A 24594-nucleotide genomic window follows, 5' to 3' on the forward strand; every position below is an offset into this window, starting at 1 on the left:
TGGTGGTACCAACACCATGTGACTGTGTTTGGTAGTACCATCACCATGTGACTGTGTTTGGTAGTACCAACACCATGTGACTGTGTTTGGTAGGACCAACACCATGTGACTGTGTTTGGTAGTACCAACACCATGTGACTGTGTTTGGTAGGACCAACACCATGTGACTGTGTTTGGTAGGACCAACACCATGTGACTGTGTTTGGTAGTACCAACACCATGTGACTGTGTTTGGTGGTACCAACACCATGTGACTGTGTGTTTGGTAGTACCAACACCATGTGACTGTGTTTGGTAGGACCAACACCATGTGACTGTGTGTTTGGTAGGACCAACACCATGTGACTGTGTTTGGTGGTACCAACACCATGTGACTGTGTGTTTGGTAGGACCAACACCATGTGACTGTGTTTTGTAGTACCAACACCATGTGACTGGTATTGTGTGTGTGATGTGTTGTGGAACTGTGTTCTTATAGCAATGCCTTTGTATAGGGAGATGTAGTGGTTTAATGTGTACCATCGGTCTGAGAGAAATTCATTTAGTGTCGCCAACAAAACCTCATGCTTTAACTGTAAAGTATAGCACCTGAGATTACGGAGATTACGGAGATTACGGAGATCTATCCCAAAATTCCCAGGTTTTCCAGAAATCCTGGTGGAGGAATCTTGATTTCCTGCATATTCCGTCTTTATTCGTGGAATTTTACAACCAGGATTTGGAATATTTGTGGAAAATGACCAGAAACAGCGCTAGGGTGACGTGACGATGAAGATCGAGTTTAACAGAAGCACTCCAGGTGATTCTATGCATGAAGTACATATATGAGGGTGATTCTGTACATTGGGTGTATATTCTGTGTCTGGGCAGATCTGGTGTCTTTGTGGTATTGAAACGTGTTCACATTGTTCCCTAGATATTTTTTATTCTGTAAGTGTACAGTTCATCACAAATACACATAAATATATGAATAAATCTGAAAAAAATGGAGATACGTACATATCCCTGTGATTTGTTATTGCTGGGTATTTCTTCATCGATGGGGACAAAGAGAGGCACAGGGTAGTAATCTATTCAACCAGTCACGCTTCCAAACACCTGTGTCGTGTCTGATGTTTCTGTTAATCAGTATGTATTAACAATAAGAAGAAGAATACATTTAATGTATAACCCTCTTTCCATTGATAAACAATCTCAAAATACTATAGTAAGTGCATTAAAATAGGTCCACCTGCAATGTTCTGTATCACCACAATGCATCTGACCAGAACTAATGCAAAAACCCCACCCAACCCACTGGGCACACCACGTCATTTCAAACGTCAAAATGTGGGTAATATTTGGTTGGGACGTTGAGCAATGAGATTTCAACCTTTATTCACCCAGACAAAAAGACAGCCAGAAGTATGTTGAATTCACAACGTGTTATCACTATGATTCTAACCATCTAAATGCACAACCAACAAAGGAAAACCAATGTCTGATTTTTGGTTGAGTCGTCACCTAAATGTGTTATCACTGCACGTTCAACCATTTTTAAAAGCACGACAAAGTTCAAATGGGAATACAATGTCAGATACGGTGTATTTATATAACAGATTATTAATTATGGATAGGGGAGACGCTAGCGTCTCAACTGGCCAATTGCGAGGGGAAATGCAGAGTGCCAGATTCAAATAAAATGCTATAAAATTCAAACTTTCATTAAATCACACACATAAGATACTCAATTAAAGCTACACTCGTTGTGAATCCAGCCAACATGTCAGATTTAAAAAATGCTTAGTTCAAGTGATTAATGCTGTTGGAGATTCTGCACAGACTATTATAGTAATTGTGAAGATGTCAACTGACCTGGGACCTCTGCATGCTGTCTAGAACATGCACACTTTCCATGATCGCGTTTGAAGTAACCTCAAAACGTTGCCAACAATGTGCTACTCATTTTAAGGTTGAATAAATCGGCCACTGTTATATTAATAGTAGATTACTAGATTGCCTTAACTTTAGGCTATTTGCTATTTAACAAAATTAATAATGAGGAGATGTGTTTTTTGTGCCAATGACTTTAGTCTGGCTTAAAGTGCATTTCAAGTTTGATTTAGTCATTATGAAGGATGGGGATTGGGGAAGACAGTTAGTGTACACTGACAACATAATGAAGGCTCTTCTGCTTCTAGGATTTGTGGCATCCTCCCCGGGTTGAGGTAATGTTTTACGACGGGTAAAATATCAACCTTTTATTTTGGTGTTTCAAACCACACAGTGTATGAATATGACAAAGATCTTTTTACCCCGACAATGCTGGGACAATTGTGCGCCATCCTATGGGACTCCCAATCACGGCCGGTTGGGACACAGCCTTGAATCGAACCAGAGTCTGTAGTAACGCCTCTAGCACTGAGATGCATTGTCTTAGAGCGCTGCGCAACTCGGGAGGTCATGTTGTAAACACATCACCCTGTCACAAGATACAACACATCACCCTGTCACAAGATACAGCACATCACTGTCACACAAGATCAGCACATCACTGTTGATAGGCCCACTATTAGAGGATGTATGGTGATAGACTGTTGATAGGCCCACTATTAGAGGATGTATGGTGATAGACTGTTGATAGGCCCACTATTAGAGGATGTATGGTGATAGACTGTTGATAGGCCCACTATTAGAGGATGTGTGGTGATAGACTGTTGATAGGCCCACTATTAGAGGATGTGTGGTGATAGACTGTTGATAGGCCCACTATTAGAGGATGTATGGTGATAGACTGTTGATAGGCCCACTATTAGAGGATGTATGGTGATAGACTGTTGATAGGCCCACTATTAGAGGATGTATGGTGATAGACTGTTGATAGGCCCACTATTAGAGGATGTATGGTGATAGACTGTTGATAGGCCCACTATTAGAGGATGTATGGTGATAGACTGTTGATAGGCCCACTATTAGAGGATGTATGGTGATAGACTGTTGATAGGCCCACTATTAGAGGATGTATGGTGATAGACTGTTGATAGGCCCACTATTAGAGGATGTATGGTGATAGACTGTTGATAGGCCCACTATTAGAGGATGTATGGTGATAGACTGTTGATAGGCCCACTATTAGAGGATGTATGGTGATAGACTGTTGATAGGCCCACTATTAGAGGATGTATGGTGATAGACTGTTGATAGGCCCACTATTAGAGGATGTATGGTGATAGACTGTTGATAGGCCCACTATTAGAGGATGTATGGTGATAGACTGTTGATAGGCCCACTATTAGAGGATGTATGGTGATAGACTGTTGATAGGCCCACTATTAGAGGATGTATGGTGATAGACTGTTGATAGGCCCACTATTAGAGGATGTATGGTGATAGACTGTTGATAGGCCCACTATTAGAGGATGTATGGTTATGGATTAGACACATTTGGTCAGAGAATTTATAAGTGAACATATTTCTATTGACATTAAAATACCTGTGGGACTCAATTTAATTTGTCACAGCTGTTTGTGATGCCGGTCATGTACTGGACACAGCACTGAGGGAGCTACCAGTGTCAAGTGGTCTTCTTCCTGTTAGGAAATCATCTCTTCTCAGTACCTGAACATCCAATATTTTACATTTGCAGACTAGATATACAGTACATTGAATTCCATAAGATATTTAATAAGCTCAGTGTAAGGTCATGACCAAAAACATCACACAGTTATTAACACAACCTTTTGAAGCCTTGAGGAATGAATTCAACTGTTTTAAACAAAGCTTGAGGACGTGCTCTTTGAAGGTTTGTTGATCTGGACACTCACAAACATCAGATGTTAGGAGACCAGAGACAACAAATGTGGGTTTCTCTCCTGACAATATCAACAATGGATGGATAGCATAAACTAGAGCCCTGGCTGTGGTGCTAGAGCCTTGGCTGTGGTGCTAGAGCCCTGGATGTGGTGCTAGAGCCCTGGTGGTGGTTCTAGAGCCCTGTTGGTGGTTCTAGAGCCCTGCATGTGGTTCTAGAACCCTGGCTGTGGTTCTAGAGCCCCGGTGATGGTTCTAGAGCCCTGGTGGTGGTTCTAGAGCCTTGGCTGTGGTGCTAGAGCCCTGGCTAGGGTGCTAGACCCTGAACGGGAAAAGACAATTATGTCGTGGAGGTAGACAAATACGAACCGGTTCAGCATGTCCCGGAGCACATCGTAGACCAGGGCCTGGAACATAGTGCCGCTAGCCCTGGTAAAGGCTGTCTTCCACTCATCTCCTTCCCATATCCGAGCCAGATGGTAGGCATTCAGAAGGTCCAACTTTGAGAAGATGGTCGCTCCCTGAAGAGGTTTGAAAGCCGAGGAGATGAGTGGTAGAGGGTAACGTTTTTTAACCGTGATGTCATTAAGGCCCCGGCAGTCGATACACGGCGCAGGGTTTTGTTCTTCTTCTCCACAAAGAATAACCCCTTGCCAGCGGGAGAGGCAGGTGGATGAACACTCCCTGCAGTGAGAGCGTCCTCAATGTTCTCCTCCATAGCCTTACACGGAGTAAAGCTGACCCCGAGGTGGAGGGGTGCCTGGGAGAAGGTCAATGGCGTAATCGTAGGGTCGATGCGGAGGGAGAGACGTAGTGCCTTGTTGAATTTGAAATTTGAAAGAAATACACTTTTTTGGGTTCGGAAAATTTCTGGAATCATTTATTTCAGCGCATAAAACATGGGACCAACACTTTACATGTTGCGTTTCTATATTTTTTCAGTATATATACGAACCCCACACTGCTCATCGTCTGTCTGAAAAGCCTCCGCAAATGAAAACGGATGGTGGACCTCGAAGAGGGGCTTCTCCAGCGAGGTCTTTCTCCATAGATCAGGGATCATCAACTAGATTCAGATGCGGGCAGATTTTTTCTTGAGCGGACGGTCATGGGACCGGAACATAATTACAAATCATTTGTAGACTGCAAATTGACTGCAAGAAGCTCAAACATATATTATATTTGACTAAAACATAATCATATTAAACCTTGCTTATGTTTGTATACGGTCACTATGTCTCTCTATCATGCCCGAGAATACTTTGGAACAGATTTACTAAATGTTAATGACTTGGAGCTGATTTGCTGTTTTTTTTTAGTCTTTTGTGTCCAACAATAATTGTTTTTCTTTTGCTCAGCAACCTCTGGGATGAAATAAAATCCCCTGTGTGCCAGATTGTGATCCGCGGGCCGCCAGTTGCGGAACCCTTCCATAGATAGTGCAGGAGTGGGTGTGCGCCAAGACCCTGTCACGTGACCCACTGTCTACATGCGTCTATAAATTCACCTCCATGTCGTATGCTTGTCCTTTCCTAACGAAGGTGCTGTGTCTAATCTACAGAGGATCTGCAACTTCTACCAGCAATATGTCAAAAGGTACGTGACGGTTTGTTACAATGTAATCCTTGGATGACGTGATGGAAGTTTGGCTGTGGCAGACACGGTGGAAACTAAGTAACTTGTCGTGATTGTTCCCACTGTCAGAGGCTAAAAAAGTTACTGTGGAGTTGCAGCAATGTCCGTCGTATATAAATGATGGGATGGCCGGCACGTTGAGAAATGTACAGCTTGGTTTGTTGCCGTTATTTTGGTTTTGTCGATCCGTGACACAACCAGCATGTGGAAACCGGCTGAGTCGTTATTTAGTCTCTTTTCCGCTTTCCATCAACGCGTGTTTTGCAACATGGACTTTCTTAATAGAGCCGTATCGATACGTTTCTCGGCTGTGTGGATAACGGTTGGGTCAATGAGTTTCGCTGTTGCTCAGTCTCTCCCTAGTTGTAACCCCATATTCACACGTACCCTAAACAGCCGACAGCACCGACTGAGCGGTCCCTGTCTGGCACTGATGTACCCAGCCGTTAATACTGGTGTGGACCGGTTCAACAACGTCCATTCAGGCTGCAAATGAATCATTTTCTTACTCAAAGGGTCCCTCTCTCATCCTGCGTTTAGACTTAAATACAACTGGGAACTGGTGGAAAAAACGAGCCCACCGTTAAAGCTTGTTACAGTAACCTAAAAAATATATATTATCGAAAACCACAAGTTTTGGGCTTAGTGCAACGCGTCAATTCTGGCCTTCATTTTGAGGGTTTCTAGAATCAAATCGTAGATTCCTGCCGTTGTGCCCTTAAGCAAGGCACAGCACCCCAGGCGCCCTGTGGCAGCCCCCCGCACCTCTCCAAAACCTGTTTTTAGAGGTGTTTGGTGAAAAGCAGAAGACATCTTTTTGTTGGACCGCCTGCACACTTGACCAATAAAGTGGTATCATTTATCTATTTGACGGCCTGTCATTAAATATAGTTAAGGAGAAAAATGATGCCTTTGCAGCCTGAGATGGCTGAGCCGGTCCACGAAGGCATCAATCATAGACTACAGTGCAGATCTAGTGTTAGGTTAAATGGCACTGTACCTGCATTGCTGTAGCCAGCTAGACGTATGCTACTACTTGTTTATTGAATTACTGTTCCAAGTGAAACTGCATGTCCTCTAAGCCTACACAGCCTTCTCGCCATGTTTTATTATATTAAGCCTTTATAGGCCTACCTTTAATCAACACAAGGTGCACACTAAAATTACAGTTATATATGTACCTGACCAATGTAGTAGTGAAACCTGACATTGTGTCCCCATGACTTACAAAAGGTGTCATCCCATGGTCATCTTCCTTTGTGATAGCAGCACTTTCTAGATCTTCATATAGTCAGTGGGTTGAGGCCTGAAGGCCAACAGCATGTCTTTCTGTGCTTATCATAGTGCATTTTACCAGTAAGAGTAGCAGAGATCCAGTAGAACAGCCTTCTGTTGACTGTTTTTTTTGGGTGGCAGATTGATTTGGTGTTTCTTGCTTCTAATATAACATCAGCTGTTTTCTTGGGACCAATGGCAATATGGGGTGGGAGGGAGGTACAGTTGGAAATACATAATTTCACTTCAGCTCTACCTGGTTTGGCATCAACACAATTTGAGGTTTTGTATCCAGTGGTTTCTTTTTACCAGGCTGTTATCCAGTTGGCCCCCAAAACCAAGTGTAGTGTTTACTATACCAGGGGATTGTTTAACTGACCAGCCAGGCCTGCTAATATTAACTGCCAGTTTCTACATTTGGCATTATAATTACATGAATCTATTTGCCCTTTGTTAGCTTACAATAATTTCATTGTTGAGACGTGAGTCTATGGGCAGTTTTATAGATTTTCCTATCTGGCACAGCATGCCAAAGTAGACGTCAAGACCTTGGCCATTCTGTCTGGCATTCAGACATTGGTGTCAAAACTGTTAACTGCCACAGACCATTGGACATCACTCCCTCACAACCTTTTACTTTAATTTAGTCAATATTTTCTTAACTCTATTTCTTCAACTGCATTGTTGATTAAGGGCTCGTAAGTAAGCATTTCACGATAAGGTCTACACCTGTTGTATTCAGTGCTTGTGACAAATACAATTTGAGTTGTTAGTTTGATGCACTGATATGAGTTTTGACCGATATCCGGTATTTTTCCATGTCAAAAAACCTGATACCGATATTTAACATTTTAGCTGCCTTTTAAGCATTCTAATACAGCCAAATAGTTGCAACACGCACCCAAAAATTATTTTGTTGGCATTTCCCCATGTCCCCATAACCAGTAAAACATAATCAAAACCTATTTAGTTCACTCACTTGCTTTTTTCGTTCATTTGTTCATTCTCAACCAGGATTTCATCATGCATGTCAAGCAGTGAAGTTTCTCAGTATAAGTACCTGGGTGTCTGGATTGATAAATTGTCCTTTGTAAGGAATATATAGAAAATCTGGGTGTTTTTGTTATAGAAATAAATCAATCCCTAGTATTAAAAATAAGAGATTATTCAAACTTCTCCCTGTGTTGGATGTTGGTGATATTGTTTACATGCGGCACAACCTGTTTTAAACCCCTTGGATGTCTTCCATTACGTTTCATCACGGGACAATTTTAGGACTCCTTGTAGTCTGTATAAACATGTGGGAAGGACCTCTGTTTTTAAGAGCTGCATTCCCTATTATTTACAAAACGAACTGACAAACTCCCTCTATGTAACATTAACTAGGATAAGAATCATAAGTTATCTGTTCACAATAATCGATGACACAAGAGATTCCTCCAGTCTCCACAGATTTGGGGAAATCTTTAGTTTTTCTCCTATTTTGTGGATCAATCTGCAGAGTTCACTGCAGTTAAATGTGCTGGTGCCCCTCAGGCAGTTGACATTATTGATTGAGGACCTCTGTAGTTAAATGGGATTGCTTTTATAACATTTTATTGTGCTGAATGATATTGTTATGTGTGTTAATCTGTTTTTATTGTAATGTGTACAGGGCTCTCTTGTAAAATAGATTTTTAATCTCAATGTGACACCCTGTTTAAAAATTTATAAAAAATTAGTGTCCTTACAAAGTATTTTTGGGGGAAGGTTTTAAGAGTAGGATTCACACCTTTTGAACCTAATGCAAATGTTATTCCTAAATTTGTATTAACAAGTTATTCCCCCCATCTAGACCAGGCTTTTGTGACATTGGCCACCAATGACAACTATGCCAGGGGAGCCATGGTCCTGGGAAAGTCCCTGAGGAACCACCAGACAACCAGGAAGCTAGTGGTGATGATCGGCCCCCACGTCTCTGATCCTTGCAAGTAAGAATCTCTTAAAGGACAATGTTTTACAACCAAATCTATATGGTTTCACTTGTTGAAGAATTTACTCCAACCACTGATTAATTTCATCATCCTTGTTGGGACACCCAAATACGTCTTTTCAGAAAAGCGTTCAATGTAGTGATGCAGTTCCTCAGATGTTGTGCACATGACATTGCGGATGAAGGAATGGCAGTGTAATATTCAGTGCGATGCCCCTCCGTCCATTCTACAGGTAACTGCCTAAAATAAGGAAACGCCAGTAAATGAAGGATACAAAGTATGTTGCAGGAGCTTCCACACAGGAAGTTCCATACAACTGTTGAAACTGTGCCAACGGGCATGGAAACTGTGCCAACGGGCATGGAAACTGTGCCAACGGGCATGGAAACTGTGCCAACGGGCATGGAAACTGTGCCAACGGGCATGGAAACTGTGCCAACGGGCATGGAAACTGTGCCAACGGGCATGGAAACTGTGCCAACGGGCATGGAAACTGTGCCAACGGGCATGGAAACTGTTCTGGCGGCTCATGGTGGCCCAATGCCCTGTTAAGGTGCTTTGTTTCCTTTGTTTTGGCTGGTACCTGCAGCAGTAGGCTAGAGAATGGCATGGCTGGATAGGGGAAAGGCTTGAGTGGCTCAAAATGGTAGAAAATTCCAGATTAAAGTTTGTAATGGGAAAATAGCTTTTTTCCCCTATCGTAAGGAAAAATATTTTATTTTGTATTTTTTGGGAAAGTAATTGGTGATATATTTTGTAAAATCTTATTCCAATATTTGACCATTTGTAAACAGTTCTAAGAATATTTTTGTAGGACTTAAGAGTTTTGAAACAAATGTACTTTGAGGGTAGTATACAATAATATTCATTGTTTAGAAAATGCCAGCAGAGGACGTGTGAGTTTAACTCTCTGACCATATATGTAAGAACCTGTCACTTCCCAGTTACATTTCCCTTAATAACCCGTATAGGTCTATGCCCATAGATTGCAATACCTACTAAGCTAACAAATGGAGTTTGATGGCCGTAAAATCTAATTTTAATTTTAGGACCCCATATTGGTATATCTATCAATTATTTTATGAAATATTGCGTTTGGCCTTTACTGCTATAGCCCATAATGCTTTGAATGACACATGTCAACTAAGTAAAGAAAAGTCATAAGGAACAAGGATTTGAAGTCTGTCCTATATCTGACAATGTGAGAAAATGCATGTCTAGTGTTATTTTTGGCACATTTCACCCAATGCACTTTCTGCAATTTTTACAAACCCGGTACTGTGTTGGTGTCAGATGACTCCCATGAAGTGTGTGCTTCGTAGAGCAGAACAACTGACACCTTAGTGTTCGCTAGGCTCCCTTTTCGATATTGTAGCTCCAACTGTTCGATCTGGACAGTTGGTTTTGTAAGAAACGAGGACGTCCACGACAGTGTTCAGATGACTGCCCTAAACTTGTGGATGTCGTAGAGCCAACCAACTGGCACGGTTATGTTCGTGAGTTTCTCCGTATTGGTGACATTTGTAGCTCACACAGTTCGGGTTTTACAGCTGATTGTCTTGTCCGGATCATTGTGTAGGAGTTGAATACCCCTGCCCTACAAGTTTGGCATGGTGTTTCCTGGCCCCCGCCCTATGCCCCTGACTCATCACCACTGCAGTTATTCAGAATGCTTTCCACTGTACACCATGTTGACGGTACGTCATGACGTCTCTGCTCTCTGCTTCCTCCACCTCCACCAGGGGAGTGCTTCTCAAGATCTTTGACGAGGTACTGTTGGTGGATGTGTTGGACAGCGGAGACGCAGCTCATCTGGACCTGATGAAGAGACCTGACCTGGGAGTCACCTTCACCAAGCTACACTGCTGGACCCTTACACACTACTCCAAATGTGTCTTCATGGATGCAGACACACTGGTGAGACAGTTGGTGTTGATTTGTGCACACTCCCCCTGGTACGGTATAGTTCACCTGTATGTGTTTGTTGCAGGTGGTACAGAACATAGATGAGTTGTTTGACAGAGAGGAGCTGTCTGCGGCCCCGGATCCCGGCTGGCCAGACTGTTTCAACTCCGGCGTGTTCGTGTTCCGACCCTCCAACGAGACGTACAGCAAACTGCTCCAGTACTGCGCAGAACATGGCAGCTTCGATGGTACGTGTTAGTTTGTAATGTTTCCTTTTGTTTTGTTAAGAAATGTAGCGTCCATTTCCCATCCCATGACTTCTGTATTTTGATGCTACCTCTTGTACTCCTTACATAGAGCTAACCATTGGCGCTTTTGTACAAATTTAGGTCTATCGGAGTAGTGTTTCCATGGTCTGCTGGTAGGTCATGCAGCATATTGTAGTGTTTCCATGGTCTGCTGGTAGGTCATGCAGCATATTGGACTAGTGTTTCCATGGTCTGCTGGTAGGTCATGCAGCATATTGGACTAGTGTTTCCATGGTCTGCTGGTAGGTCATGCAGCATATTGGACTAGTGTTTCAGCATATTGGACATGGTCCATGGTCCAACCTTCCCACAATAAGGGGTGAATTTGGCCCGTTCCTCCTGACAGAGCTGGTGTAACTGGGTCAGGTTTGTAGGCCTCCTTGCTCGCACACACTTTTTCAGTTCTGCCCACATTTTCTATAGGATTGAGGTCATGGCTTGACTTTGTTGTCCTTAAGACATTTCGCCACAACTTTGGAGGTATGCTTGGGGTCATTGTCCATTTGGAAGACCCATTTGTGACCAAGCTAACTTTCTGACTGATGTCTTGAGATGTAGATTCAATATATCCACAATTTTCAAAAGCCAACTGTAAATACTGAAAAGCCTTCTCAATATTAGATACCCTAAAATAAATAATTGTCATTAGCATACAGAGTCCAGTCTTCACTGTCATTTATATACTGTAAAAAGCATTGGACCAGCGGGGTCAAGTGTTCAAGGCTTTTCGATAAGTCGATAAAATTTAAGTGCACAGTTTGGCTATCTGATGATAGTTATCCAACTGGCACGTATCTCCACCCTTATTTAAAGGGCTGAAGTAGGCTGCGTTCCAGATGTTTGGAATCTTATTACTTGCCAATGTAAGATTGAATATGAGTGATGGGCAGCAAAGATGTATATTTTCAAAATAAGGGTTAAATTGGTCCAGGCCGGACACTTAATATCAATAGATAAGAGTGCCTTCAACTCCTGAGCTTGTTCTCGGCTCTCAGCTGTCGGCTGTCTAGCGGCATGCAGAGCCTCATTTGCATATGTTATGATGGCGTTCATTATCAAATGAAAGCCCAGCTTTAGCAAAATGCTCATTAAACATGTCAAGCAGTTTATTCTGGTCACATATCTGAGGTCAATTTCAGCAGAAGACGAGAGGAGTTCATTTTAACATTCATCAACTTAATGGTTTTCCATAATTTTGTGCGGTTATTGAGATTTCTCTTGGTAGATTTGTCATAGAAGCTAGATCCGTATGAACAAGATGCTCTTATTTCTGGAGAAAACATGAGAATGCGTTAAATGCAATCCTATCTGTCGCATGTGTGAAGTCTGACAGAACTGCTTCAAATTCTGTGACTATGAACCGATGGAAACTTTAGGGCAACTTCAAAGATTGCTTAAACCATTATGGAAACAACCAATGGCTGAACATTATGTGGATTGTTAGAATAACTTGAAGTGTTGACTTGGAGATGTCTTTGTTTGGGCCTTTTGACTGCATCTATCAATTGAGTAGAAGCCTGTACAATCAGTCCTCGTATGGCCTCTGAGTTATGATAACAAGTCCCAGTATAAATTGCCCATAGGCATCATAGCATTTTTTTCCCCCCAACCACACAGAACTGTAGTCAGTGAATCAAGGGGTTGTATTTTTGCAGGTGGCCTATAGCATCCTATTCAATCTAAGTTCATTAGCTTTTGGTAACTGCAGTTTCAGTTCTAAAAACTGCTTTGGTTTAGATGAAGACCTTAATTCATTAAATGTAATTTAACCTTTAAGTAGGCAAGTCGGTTAAATTCTTATTTACATTGATGGCCTAGGAACAGTGGGTTAACTGCCTTGTTCAGGGGCAGAACAGATTTTTTTTTTTTTACCTTGTCAGGGATTCGATCTAGCAACTTTTTGGTTACTGGCCCAACGCTCTAACCAGTAGGCTACCTGCTGCCGAGTGGCGCAGAGGTCTAAGCACTGCAGTTCAGTGCTAGAGGTGTCACTACAGACCCTAGTTCGATTCCAGGCTCTATCACAACCGGCCGTGATTGGGAGTCCCATAGGGCGGCGCACAATTGGCCCAGTGTCGTACGGGGTAGGCCGTCAATATAAATTTGTTAATTGACTTGCCTAGTTACATAAAAAAAATGTAACTAGGCATCTGTCTTTAATATAAATGACTACCTCTCCCTTATTCACTTGGTCACATCGAGCCTATAGACTGATTTATAAAATATTTGTTTGTCCGGTTGCGGACAGAACTAAGACTATGAACCCAGTCTTTTGTCTTGTACAACTTACACATCCGACTCATGTTAATGTCAGTCCCAACCCTGATCTAGGTTACATTTTGGAGTCAGAAGTTCCACAACCATTGGGCCTGGGTTCAGGGGAATGTTTCTTAACACCAAGAGCAGAAGAAAAATGAAACTCCTTGATTTGTTGCTTCCTAAAATCTCTACACTTAGACTTAAAATAATCCAAACTTCAGTCCTCTGATACAACAGTTGGTAGCCAGACCAAAACCTGTAGATGAGAATGTATTAATGAGCTGTAGGAATCCAACGGTAACACAATCAGACCACTCTTTAAGATAAAAGCTGTGGTACCATCAAATTAGGGTTTGGTATTTTTTGGGTTTTTACCCATCTACCACCCTCACTCTTCAGGGGACGGGCACACGCCTAGTCTGCGGGCACACGCCTAGTCTGCGGGCACACGCCTAGTCTGCGGGCACACGCCTAGTCTGCGGGCACACGCCTAGTCTGCGGGCACACGCCTAGTCTGCGGGCACACGCCTAGTCTGCGGGCACACGCCTAGTCTGCGGGCACACGCCTAGTCTGCGGGCACACGCCTAGTCTGCGGGCACACGCCTAGTCTGCGGGCACACGCCTAGTCTGCGGGCACACGCCTAGTCTGCGGGCACACACGCCTAGTCTGCGGGCACACGCCTAGTCTGCGGGCACACGCCTAGTCTGCGGGCACACGCCTAGCCTGCGGGCACACGCCTAGTCTGCGGGCACACGCCTAGTCTGCGGGCACACGCCTAGTCTGCGGGCACACGCCTACTGCCTAGTCTGCGGGCACACGCCTAGTCTGCGGGCACACGCCTAGTCTGCGGGCACACGCCTAGTCTGCGGGCACACGCCTAGTCTGCGGGCACACGCCTAGTCTGCGGGCACACGCCTAGTCTGCGGGCACACGCCTAGTCTGCGGGCACACGCCTAGTCTGCGGGCACACGCCTAGTCTGCGGGCACACGCCTAGTCTGCGGGCACACGCCTAGTCTGCGGGCACACGCCTAGTCTGCGGGCACACGCCTAGTCTGCGGGCACACGCCTAGTCTGCGGGCACACGCCTAGTCTGCGGGCACACGCCTAGTCTGCGGGCACACGCCTAGTCTGCGGGCACACGCCTAGTCTGCGGGTGACCAGAAACAAGCTACATACTACTATACCAGAATAGATCATCTAGTGATTGTAGATTTTGCTGTGAAGAGACCGAGATGCGATTGAGATCTCTCTCATTCTGATGGTGGAAATAGGTTTGCATAAGTTAAAGTAAAACCAAATCAAGTAGTTTTATGTATCAGTTTATAAACCATGTGCTGTGGAATTGGCACATCTCTTCCCATTGTTTTATTTTGCAACCTGTATGGGGCAGCCGGCAACACGTTTTCTTCAAATGAAACTGGTATATTTTTACATTTATGCCAATCCTTTTCAGTCAATTTGTATCTTTTTAATATTTGGCAGAACAAGTTCCCTGCCTTTCTCCCTCTAACATGGTCTTTTGTCACCTGTGAGTCACAGCAATCTTTAGTATTTGGTCGAGGTGATGGTAGAAAGTTGTAGTAGCTTTGACTACTCGCTCAGCCTATAACGGTTAATATACACTTCAGAGGTACAACGGGCTCAGCCGCCATCTCGGCTTGCCTGTCAGGGCTGGTATGACACAAGGAACTTGGGACAAAACAAACTACGATCACTTATCATCCAAGAACGCAGTCTCTCCATAGCCCACACTAGCTTGTTGGAGGCACCTGTCCATCTTATTTAATTTGAACGATTTGTTAACAATTTTCCAAACAGACTTGATCCTCTGCAAATATTCTAGACCGCCTGGATTCCCTGTGCTGTTGACTTAAACACATTAATGGGTTAGCGGTATGCTAACTGGCTAGAGCTGCGGTATGCTAACTGGCTAGAGCTGCGGTATGCTAACTGGCTAGAGCTGCGGTATGCTAACTGGCTAGAGCTGCGGTATGCTAACTGGCTAGAGCTGCGGTATGCTAACTGGCTAGAGCTGCGGTATGCTAACTGGCTAGAGCTGCGGTATGCTAACTGGCTAGAGCTGCGGTATGCTAAATGGTTCGCTGTGACTTGCACTTCTCTGACCTTTTAACATTTATGCTCCTGCTCTCCACTACAACTGGAAAACAGTCAGGCCATTATTGTGCCAGTCATTTTTGGCGTGGCTGTGTAGCGCTGGCTAACCAACTATTGGGCAATGGCAGATCGGAGTGATGAAATGTTTCAGGAGAGATCAGACTTCAGGTCTTGGTCCGGGGGCGCCTCAATACAATTTCCCCTTTATTACTGCATGCTGTCCAGGTGGCAGTGAGGCAGTAGCTGGACCTGTGGTTCAGTATCATCTGCTGCCAAGGTACACTGGCAGTGCCCCCAGGGTTAGAGCTGCATTCCTGCTGGCTTCTGCTCAGCCCCTCTAAATGAAGATTCTTGGGCTCATTAACTTTCTGGAACCTCTCTGCTGGAGTGAAGCCTCAAGGGGGGTATCTGGCCGGCCTGGGGTTGGGCTGACAATAGACGGATAGTACTTCAGCCCCTCTGTTTATAATAAACTGTAGAAACAAGTGGTTTAGACTGCAGACACAGCGCTACGATGTTGAACACAGCCTACAGTCTCCAGTTTAAAGGTCCTCCTGCTCACGCTGTGTGTACAGTAGATAGACCACTCTAACATGTGGCTAGTTTGTCCTCAACCTCCAGCACAAGATACATTTTCTCCATGTCGTAATTTGACTGGTGGATTGTGAAACCTTGGGTGTAGATTACTCAATGACCTCTTTCATACCTTTTACGTGTGTTTGTCATCTCTAGGAATGTGAGCCTCTTCTGAGAAGGTTACTCAGCTGTTGGTGTGTCATTTAAAGACTTGCTCGGTCTATAGTGTGGCGGAATGTCGGCCTCGGCCTGTAGTGTGGCGTTGAATGTCGGCCTCGGTCTGTAGTGTGGCGTTGAATGTCGGCCTCGGCCTGTAGTGTGGCGTTGAATGTCGGCCTCGGCCTGTAGTGTGGCGTTGAATGTCGGCCTCGGCCTGTAGTGTGGCGTTGAATGTCGGCCTCGGCCTGTAGTGTGGCGTTGAATGTCGGTTTAAAATGTTTGACAAACACCTGGGGTGTTCATTAGTCAGATTCCTTTGCAAAACTCTTCATCTGTGGCAATGTTTTTCAACGGAAACAGTTTAATCCAAACAGAAATCCACTCACACCATGACGTTTAACTACCAGAGGAATACAGGGGTCTCCTTCGTGATGTTCTGTACATTGTGTGATTACACACTACATGCTGGCACTGTGATAGCCACACTGCCAGGCTGCCCAGACCATTTTCTATAAATACATCTGTGGAAAGTGACTGACTGTATAGTGACTTTATCATATAGCGATAGACACTCTGTCAGCTCAGACATTTTGCTATTTATATCTCTCGATGGCTGATGCATAGTGACTGGATATCAAAGCCAGTGTTATTTGTCACAGGCTTTGGAAACAACCGGTGTAGACTAGCAGTGAAATGATAACTTACAGGCCCTTCCCAACAATGCAGAGAAAAGGGATAAAGTGAGACCAGATGATAAACCGTAACAGCAGTGTATGTAAAGAGCTGGTGCAAGAAAGGCTGAATGCAGGGGTAGCTATTGGTTAACTAGAATAGAGAAAATAAACTAGGACCAGACGCCCTGGGCTGGCGTGGTTGCGTCTGGCCCTGGGCTGGCGTGGTTGCGTCTGGCCCTGGGCTGGCGTGGTTGCGTCTGGCCCTGGGCTGGCGTGGTTGCGTCTGGCCCTGGGCTGGCGTGGTTGCGTCTGGCCCTGGGCTGGCGTGGTTGCGTCTGGCCCTGGGCTGGCGTGGTTGCGTCTGGCCCTGGGCTGGCGTGGTTTAACACTTATTTAATCATTTTGATGTCTTCACTATTATTCGACAATGTAGAAAATAGTAAAATAAAGAAACCCTTGAATGACTAGCTGTCAACCTGTGGTCGGCTGGTGCTGTGCGGTGGTCGGCTGGAGCTGACTACTGTTGAGGAGTTAAGAGAAGAGGGATTTATACCTTTTCTGGAGGGAATAGTATTTGAGGCTTTCTGGCTGTAGCTCAGCTTTTCATGACCTGGAGACCTGTACAAAGTATCAGATCTGAAATGGATTCCAGATATTGGCTTTAAATGGAAGATCCACCTATTAGGTCACTTTGTGCTATTTTCTGACGTAACAAATGCATGGCTGTTAGGAGAGAGAGGGGTGCTGTGTTTGCTGCCACCACCCCCATCCAACCGTCCAGAAATATCCTACACCGCAGTCTGTGTAAAGGGCATTGTGGGTGCTGGGCCTTCAGAAAGTATTCACACCCCTTGACTTTTTCCACGTTTTAAAGCATGATTTTTTTCAAATGGATTCAGGTAACTGTTTTGCCACTGCCCTACATCCCATAATGTCAGTGGAATTGTTTTTTTGAACATTATTACAAAAAAAAAGATTCAAAACATTGTATTCAGTCTTCAACTGTATGTTTGGGGCAAACCCAATATTACACTTAACTGAGTACCACTCCATGTTTTCAAGTGTAGTGGTGGCTGCATCTTATGGATGTGCTTGTCATTGTTAAGGACCAGAGTTTTTCAGGAGGGAAAAAAATAAACCGAATAGAGCTCAGCACAGGCAACATCCTTAAGGAAAACCTGGTTCATTCTGCTTTCAACCAGACACTGGGAGATGAATTCACCTTTCAGCTGGACAATAACCTAAAACACAAGGCCAAATCTACACGAGTTGCTTATTGAGAAGACTGTGAATGTTCCATGTTTTACCTTAACTACTTAAATCTGCAGAATGGCGAGACCTGAAATTGTTGTCTAGCGATGATCAATAACCATTTGAAAAGGGTAATCTACATATGTTGCACAATGCAGTTGTGGAAAGCTCTTAGACATACCCAGGAAGACTCACAGCTGTCATCTCGGGTGTGAATCTCAGGTGTGTAGTTGAGTGAGGGGAAAAATGTAATCCATTTTGAGTTCGGGCTGTAACAACATAGAATAAGGTCAAGGGGTATGAATACTTTCTGAGGGTACCTTCTATTCAGACCATCTTATGTAAACAGAGTGACTTTGTGTACATCCAGTTTTACTGTCAGGACTGATCTGAGCAGTCACCTGACTAGGAGCCTGTGGTGGCGTTGGCAGGAGGTCAAATGGCTTTAGGGGTCAGAGGTGAATCAGTTGGATAGATGGCTGAATGACAGCCAGCTGAGCCATACATCGGTACAGATGCTTCTCTCTGAAGTCTATTATTTAGACAACCTTTTCACATTCCGTCATTTAGCAGAGTGACTTAGTGCATCTCAAGGTATCTAGGCGAGACAACCACATCATAGGAAGTAAATTCTTCCTGAAAGTAGCGATCAGCGACGTCTCTGTCCACCTGTTTTATAGTCTCTGAGGTTGTGGCTTGGGTGCAGAGGATATTAACAGAATGAGTTTGTTTCACAGCATCTGTTTATAAAATAACGTTGGTCTTTCTGCGGTGGGCTTCTTGTTAGTCTCACTGTCTGGTCATCCTGGACAGGGTACAAAGCTCATGATGATACTAGAAGTACTTTTAGATGGAGTAAGTCTTGAACCAGCCTCTGCTTCCTGGTGTTTTGAACCAGTCAACCATTTATGTTGGGGCAAAATATTTTGTGCTTCCTGTTGTGTAAGTGCTAACAGATGTTTTTCTTCTGTCTCTAGGTGGAGATCAGGGGGTCTTGAATGGCTTCTTCAGTAACTGGGCAACAGCAGATATATCAAAACACCTCCCCTTCATCTACAACCTCAGCAGCATAGCAATCTACACTTACCTTCCAGCATTCAAACAGTCAGTACTCAATCTACACTTACCTTCCAGCATTCAAACAGTCAGTACTCAATCTACACTTACCTTCCAGCATTCAAACAGTAAGTACTCAATCTACACTTACCTTCCAGCATTCAAACAGTCAGTACTCAGTCTACTCCTCCCTTTCAGTACTCATATGATAGAACTGTGTAGCTCTAGTTGCTGGTTTAGGCAGTAACGACTATCTGAATAGACCTCTATTTCTTACATTGATAAACCATTCAGCTGAACAACAAACATAGCTACCTCAAGTTAATATTTGAGGTTTTCTACAACGCCCTCCTTGCCTAACGGTAGGTGGGAAGATCAGCAGTGACTCAGTAGTAGACTACCTGTAAAATCCCTAGCAGGGAAAGGTTTGTGGGCTGTGCGAACGGGAGGCGTAAGGTGATACGGTCACATGACAGTGTGCTCATGGCATCAGGTTACCAGTGATGGGAGCGTTTACGGAGCAGCAGCATAACGTGTAAAGGTTTCTCCCAGTAGGGCCCAAGGCCTTGTTGGGTTAGATATCAGACGCTTCACAGCTGAGGCCAAAATAAAGCTATTTATTTAAAGACCTTTATGCTTGTAGACAGGACCTCTGCTGGTCAGTGACAAATCTCTCCCTCTCCTTTCTCTCTTGCCCTTCATTCTCTCCCCCCACCACCCCCCTCTCTCTGGCATTTATTTTTACTCTGGCAAAATCAGACATTTCATCAATGTATCTCAGGTGTTTGTTATTTATTTCACCTTTATTTAACCAGGTAGGCTAGTTGAGAACAAGTTGTCATTTGCAACTGCGCCCTGGCCAAGATAAAGCGTAGCAATTCGACACATACAACAACAGAGTTACACATGGAATAAACAAAACAGTCAATAATACAGTAGAACAAAAGAAAACAAAAAGTCTATATACAGTGAGTGCAAATGACGTAAGTTAAGGAAATAAATAGGCCATGGTGGCGAAGTAATTACAATATAATAATTAAACACTGGAATGGTAGATGTGCAGAAGATGAATGTGCAGGTAGAGATACTGGGCTGCAAAGGAGCAAAATAAATAAATGCCAGTATGGGGATGAGGTAGGTAGATGGGCTGTTTACAGAGAGGCTAAGTACAGGTGCAGTGATCTGTGAGCTGCTCTGACAACTGGTGCTTAAAGCTAGTGAGGGAGATGTGAGTCTCCAGCTTCAGAGATTTTTGCAATTCATTCCAGTCATGGGCAGCAGAGAACTGGAAGGAAAGATGACCAAAGGAGTAATTGGCTTTGGGGGTGACCAGTGATATATATCTGCTGGAGAGCTTGCTATGAGTGGGTGCTGCTATGGTGACCAGTGAGCTGAGAAGGCGGGGCTTTACCTAGCAGAGACTTGTAGATAACCCGTAGCCAGTGGGTTTGGCGACAAGTATGAAGCGAGGGCCAACCAACGAGAGCGTACAGGTCACAATGGTGGGTAGTGTGTGGGGCTTTGGTGACAAAACGGATGGCACTGTGATAGACTGCATCCAGTTTGAGTAGAGTGCTGGAGGCTATTTTATAGATGACATCACTGAAGTCGAGGATCGGTAGGATGGTCAGTTTTACGAGGGTATGTTTGGCAGCATGAGCATGATTTGTAGGGGTCCAGATTTTGCAGCTTTCAGAACATCGGCTATCTGGATTTGGGTAAAGGAGAAATGGTGGGGGCTGTGGAGGGTGCCGGGCAGTTGACCGGGGCTTTATAAAATAAATTTGAAGTAAATTAACATGCATTCTGTTCCAGATACGGTGCCAACGCCAAGGTGGTCCACTTCCTGGGTCAGACCAAGCCGTGGAGCTACACGTACGACCCCAAGACCAAGAAGGTCAGCGGGGACATGCAGGAGACCTCCACACACCCCAGCTTCCTCCTGGACTGGTGGTTCCTCTACGCTTCTTCTGTGGTGCCCATGATGACTGAGGGATATGGAGACCAGCCCTTCCACTCTGGCTGTGTGGAAGTCAGTCTAGAAGTATTAGCCTTTTCTTCCTCTACAGAATGTATCAACAGCTGGAACAATTTAAATTAAGTGGTTACTTGGATGCTTCTTGTTAGTAAGTAAAAGTAATATTGTCTCATCGCACCTCCTGAATTAATACCAAACGATATAAATTACGATGAGTCAATTTGTGAAATAGTGTTACTTCAGTCCTGATGGCTGTTGCGATGTGTAACCCTCATTCGTCCATCTGATAGTTCCAATCCTCGGTCAAAGAAAGTTGTAATCATCATGGTCACTGGCATGAGCTGTGGTCCCAGATCTATAGTCACAAGGGGGATTGATGGAAGGTATGCTGAAGGAGACTAGTTGGTTGTGATGCTGCCTTATCAGACAACGCCTTGTCGCTCGTCACTAATAATTGCTGCTTCTTGTGGGCAATCTGTTCTACAACAAACCTGGCTTAGCGTCTAGCCCTATAATACTATAGGCGTGTGTTCGCTGGCTATATGAACTGAACAAAAATATAAACGCAACATTTAAAGTGTTGGTCCTATGTTAAGTTAGCTGAAATAAAAGATCCCAGAAATATTCCATATGCACAAAAAGCTTATTTCTCATTTTGTGCACAAATTTGTTTACATCGCTGTTGGTGAGCATTTTCTCCTTTGCCAAGATAATCCATTTACCTGACAGGTGTTGTGTGTGTGTGTGTATATAGAGAAGCTAATTTGTGATCTGATCATTACACAAGTGCACCTTGTGCTGGGTGACAGAAGGTCACTCTAAAATGTGCAGTTTTGTTACACAACGCCACAGATGTCTCAAGTTGAGGGAGGGTACAATTTGGTATGATTACTGCAGCAATTCCCCATTAATTTATCTACCGTAAGCCAACTACGAGGTCATAAAGGATAATTTGGCAGTCCAAATTACATCCAACCGGCCTCAACTGCAGACAACGTGTATGGTGTGGGCGAGCGGTTTGCCAATGTCAACATGGTGAACAGAGTGCCCCATGGTGGGGCTATGGTACAGGCAGGCATAATCTATGGACAATGAACACACTTGTGTTTAATTGATGGCAATTTGAATGCTCAGAGATGCGTGACGAGATCTTGAGGCCCATTGTTGTGCCATTCAGCCGCTGCCATCACCTCATGTTTCAGCATGATAATACATAGCCCCACGTCACAAGGATCTGTACACAATATCTGGAAGCTGAAGATGGCCTGCGTACTCACTAGACATGTCACCCATTGAGCATGTTTGGGGTGCTCTGGATCAACGTGTACGACAGCGTGTTCCAGTTCCTGCCAATATCCAGCAATGCACAGCCATTGAAGTGGAGTGGGACAACATTCCACAGGCCACAATCAACAGCCTGATCAACTCTGTGAAGGAGATGTTTCGTGCTGCATGAGGCATCTGTTGGTCATGCTAGATACTGACCAACAGATGCATCTGTTTTCCCAGTTGTGAAATCCATAGATTAGTGCCTCATGTGTTTCAATTGACTGATTTCCTTTTAAATGACCAGTAACTCAGTAAAATCTTGGCTTTGTTGCCTGTTGAGTTTATATATTTGTTCAGTATAGATCGTTTTGATGGTTTGGCGTGAAGTTGATATGTAAAACCTGCCATTCATATGTACACTTGTGTAGCTGTACTGACTGCGGCGAAACGGGTGTTTTCTCCGTAGCTTTTCGTTTTGTAGCTTTTTCCTGAATTCATCAAATCTCCGTTCTAGATGTTATTGTTTTGTTTCCTTCTCCAGGGAAGCAGCACGCGTTTCCTCCCGCAGTGTAGCAGCACGTCCCAGGAGCCCCATCACACCGAGCCATACGTGCCACCTGAGACATCTGAGGAACGCAAGCAGAAATGGGAGCAGGGCCAGGCGGACTACATGGGAATGGATTCGTTTGACAATATCCAGAAAAAGCTTGATGCTTTTCTCAAATAAACGTCTACAAGGGATCACTTAGTTTGACAGATTGATTTAGTTGACCCCCCCCAACTCTGGATCTCACCAATAGTTGGTTCTCTAGTGAACCACTACCCACACCAGCTCTAAGGATTACAGCACATTGTTTAGCAATGTGAAACATTCTGACATCGTTGGCAGAGCACATACACTATGCAATACTTGTGTAGTATGTTTAGGCTGTCACATACTGTAAAGATGCCCACACTGTGAAGCACCATTATTTTGACACATGATTTAAATGTTTTGAAATTGCTGTATTTGTGAAGAGAATAAATGCAATAAAATATGGCCTTGTCAGATATATGAACATACAAGCCTTACATGGGACACTGACACATTTTAAAGATTAATACTTTATTTTTTTGGACACAAATACACCTTTCATAGATGCAGGGGTGGCAATACTTCTGAATCCTCAAACTAACAAAGCATTTAATGTATTGTCCTATGTGAATGGAGTCTCCACACCGCACAACCAGGGACTGTGTGTTACCATGCAGTCAGTTGGATATGAAGTCACACTTGAATGGATGTCTAAACTAACATATCTTCCTCTACTTGTGGAAAGATGGTGCCTTTGTTTTTATATCGTTTACAATTCATTTTGCAGCAACTAAGTGGCTCTTCCCTGGCTTGTTTCACCAAGGGTGGGCCTTCAGTTGGCCTGAGCCCAGGGTGGGCCTTCAGTTGGCCTGAGCCCAGGGTGGGCCTTCAGTTGGCCTGAGCCCAGGGTGGGCCTTCAGTTGGCCTGCCCAGGGTGAGCCCAGGGTGGGCCTTCAGTTGAGCCCAGGGTGGGCCTTCAGTTGGCCTGAGCCCAGGGTGGGCCTTCAGTTGGCCTGAGCCCAGGGTGGGCCTTCAGTTGGCCTGAGCCCAGGGTGGGCCTTCAGTTGGCCTGAGCCCAGGGTAGCTCAAAGCTTGATTTGAGAACCTGTTACTCTCTCTTTGAGCTGAAGGCTCCATTCTTGGGCTTGTGTTTGATCATATCTGTACTCTTGGTACCACATGGTGCCTGTACCACAGCCCCTGTCACATGCTTAATCAACTACTGGTAGAATAAGTTGTGCTTGGTCTTTTATTTGGCACAATAATGTGCTAGGGTTCATTCAGGAAGGTTCAATGGTACAGGACATGAATACATTACGTTGTCACAATTACATCCCATATCTCTGCTCTGTTAGATCTGTGTTAGAAATCAGGATATGAGTACCTCGTTACTATTGAGCCATTGGATTCCCATGTGAAGGCTTATTGGCCATTCATTCATAGACCTAGAGACTTCTAGGTCTATGAATGAAGCAGTATCCAAATCCATAGGGCTTAGTAATCACAACATAGTAGCCATATCTAGGAAAACCAAAGATCCAAAGGCTGGGCCTGATATAGTGTATAAGAGGTCAGGCTGGGCCTGATATAGTGTATAAGAGGTCAGGCTGGGCCTGATATAGTGTATAAGAGGTCAGGCTGTGCCTGATATAGTGTCATAGAGTTTTGTAGGTATTTTTATTTTTATTTAACAGGTAGAATACGTTTTGTAACCAGTGATTCAGATTTTTATTTAACCAGGTAGACCAGATCACCTTTATTTAACCAGGTAGGCAAGTTGAACAAGTTCTCATTT

At 44.2% G+C, this 24594-nt stretch overlaps 1 protein-coding gene across 2 annotated transcripts; it reads left to right on the top strand.

The window, feature by feature from the left end:
* Positions 1-5229: 5229 nt before the first annotated feature.
* On the top strand, positions 5230-23262 carry gyg1b (glycogenin 1b). 2 transcript variants are annotated; one of them, XM_042298647.1, is made up of 7 exons: positions 5230-5385; positions 8534-8669; positions 10415-10589; positions 10663-10825; positions 18900-19026; positions 20794-21022; positions 22767-23262. In XM_042298647.1, exons 1-7 carry the CDS (start codon positions 5301-5303, stop codon positions 22950-22952), a joined length of 1101 nt encoding a protein of 366 aa, XP_042154581.1. In that variant the 5' UTR covers positions 5230-5300; the 3' UTR covers positions 22953-23262. The 2 variants fall into 2 exon arrangements, with proteins under 2 accessions (XP_042154581.1, XP_042154582.1); XM_042298648.1 differs by having other exon boundaries at positions 20794-21010.
* The last annotated feature ends 1332 nt before the right edge of the window (positions 23263-24594 follow it).

This window comes from Oncorhynchus tshawytscha, linkage group LG16 (genome assembly GCF_018296145.1).
Source record: "Oncorhynchus tshawytscha isolate Ot180627B linkage group LG16, Otsh_v2.0, whole genome shotgun sequence".
NCBI lineage: Eukaryota > Metazoa > Chordata > Actinopteri > Salmoniformes > Salmonidae > Oncorhynchus > Oncorhynchus tshawytscha.

Excerpts from the sequence above, each read along its gene's own strand:
- gyg1b (XM_042298647.1), top strand. The coding sequence starts at position 5,301 with ATGTCGTATGCTTGTCCTTTCCTAACGAAGGTGCTGTGTCTAATCTAC. Across the intron at positions 5,386-8,533 it reads TACCAGCAATATGTCAAAAG|ACCAGGCTTTTGTGACATTG; the intron begins GTACGTGACGGT and ends CCCCCCATCTAG. Across the intron at positions 19,027-20,793 it reads TACCTTCCAGCATTCAAACA|ATACGGTGCCAACGCCAAGG; the intron begins GTCAGTACTCAA and ends ATTCTGTTCCAG.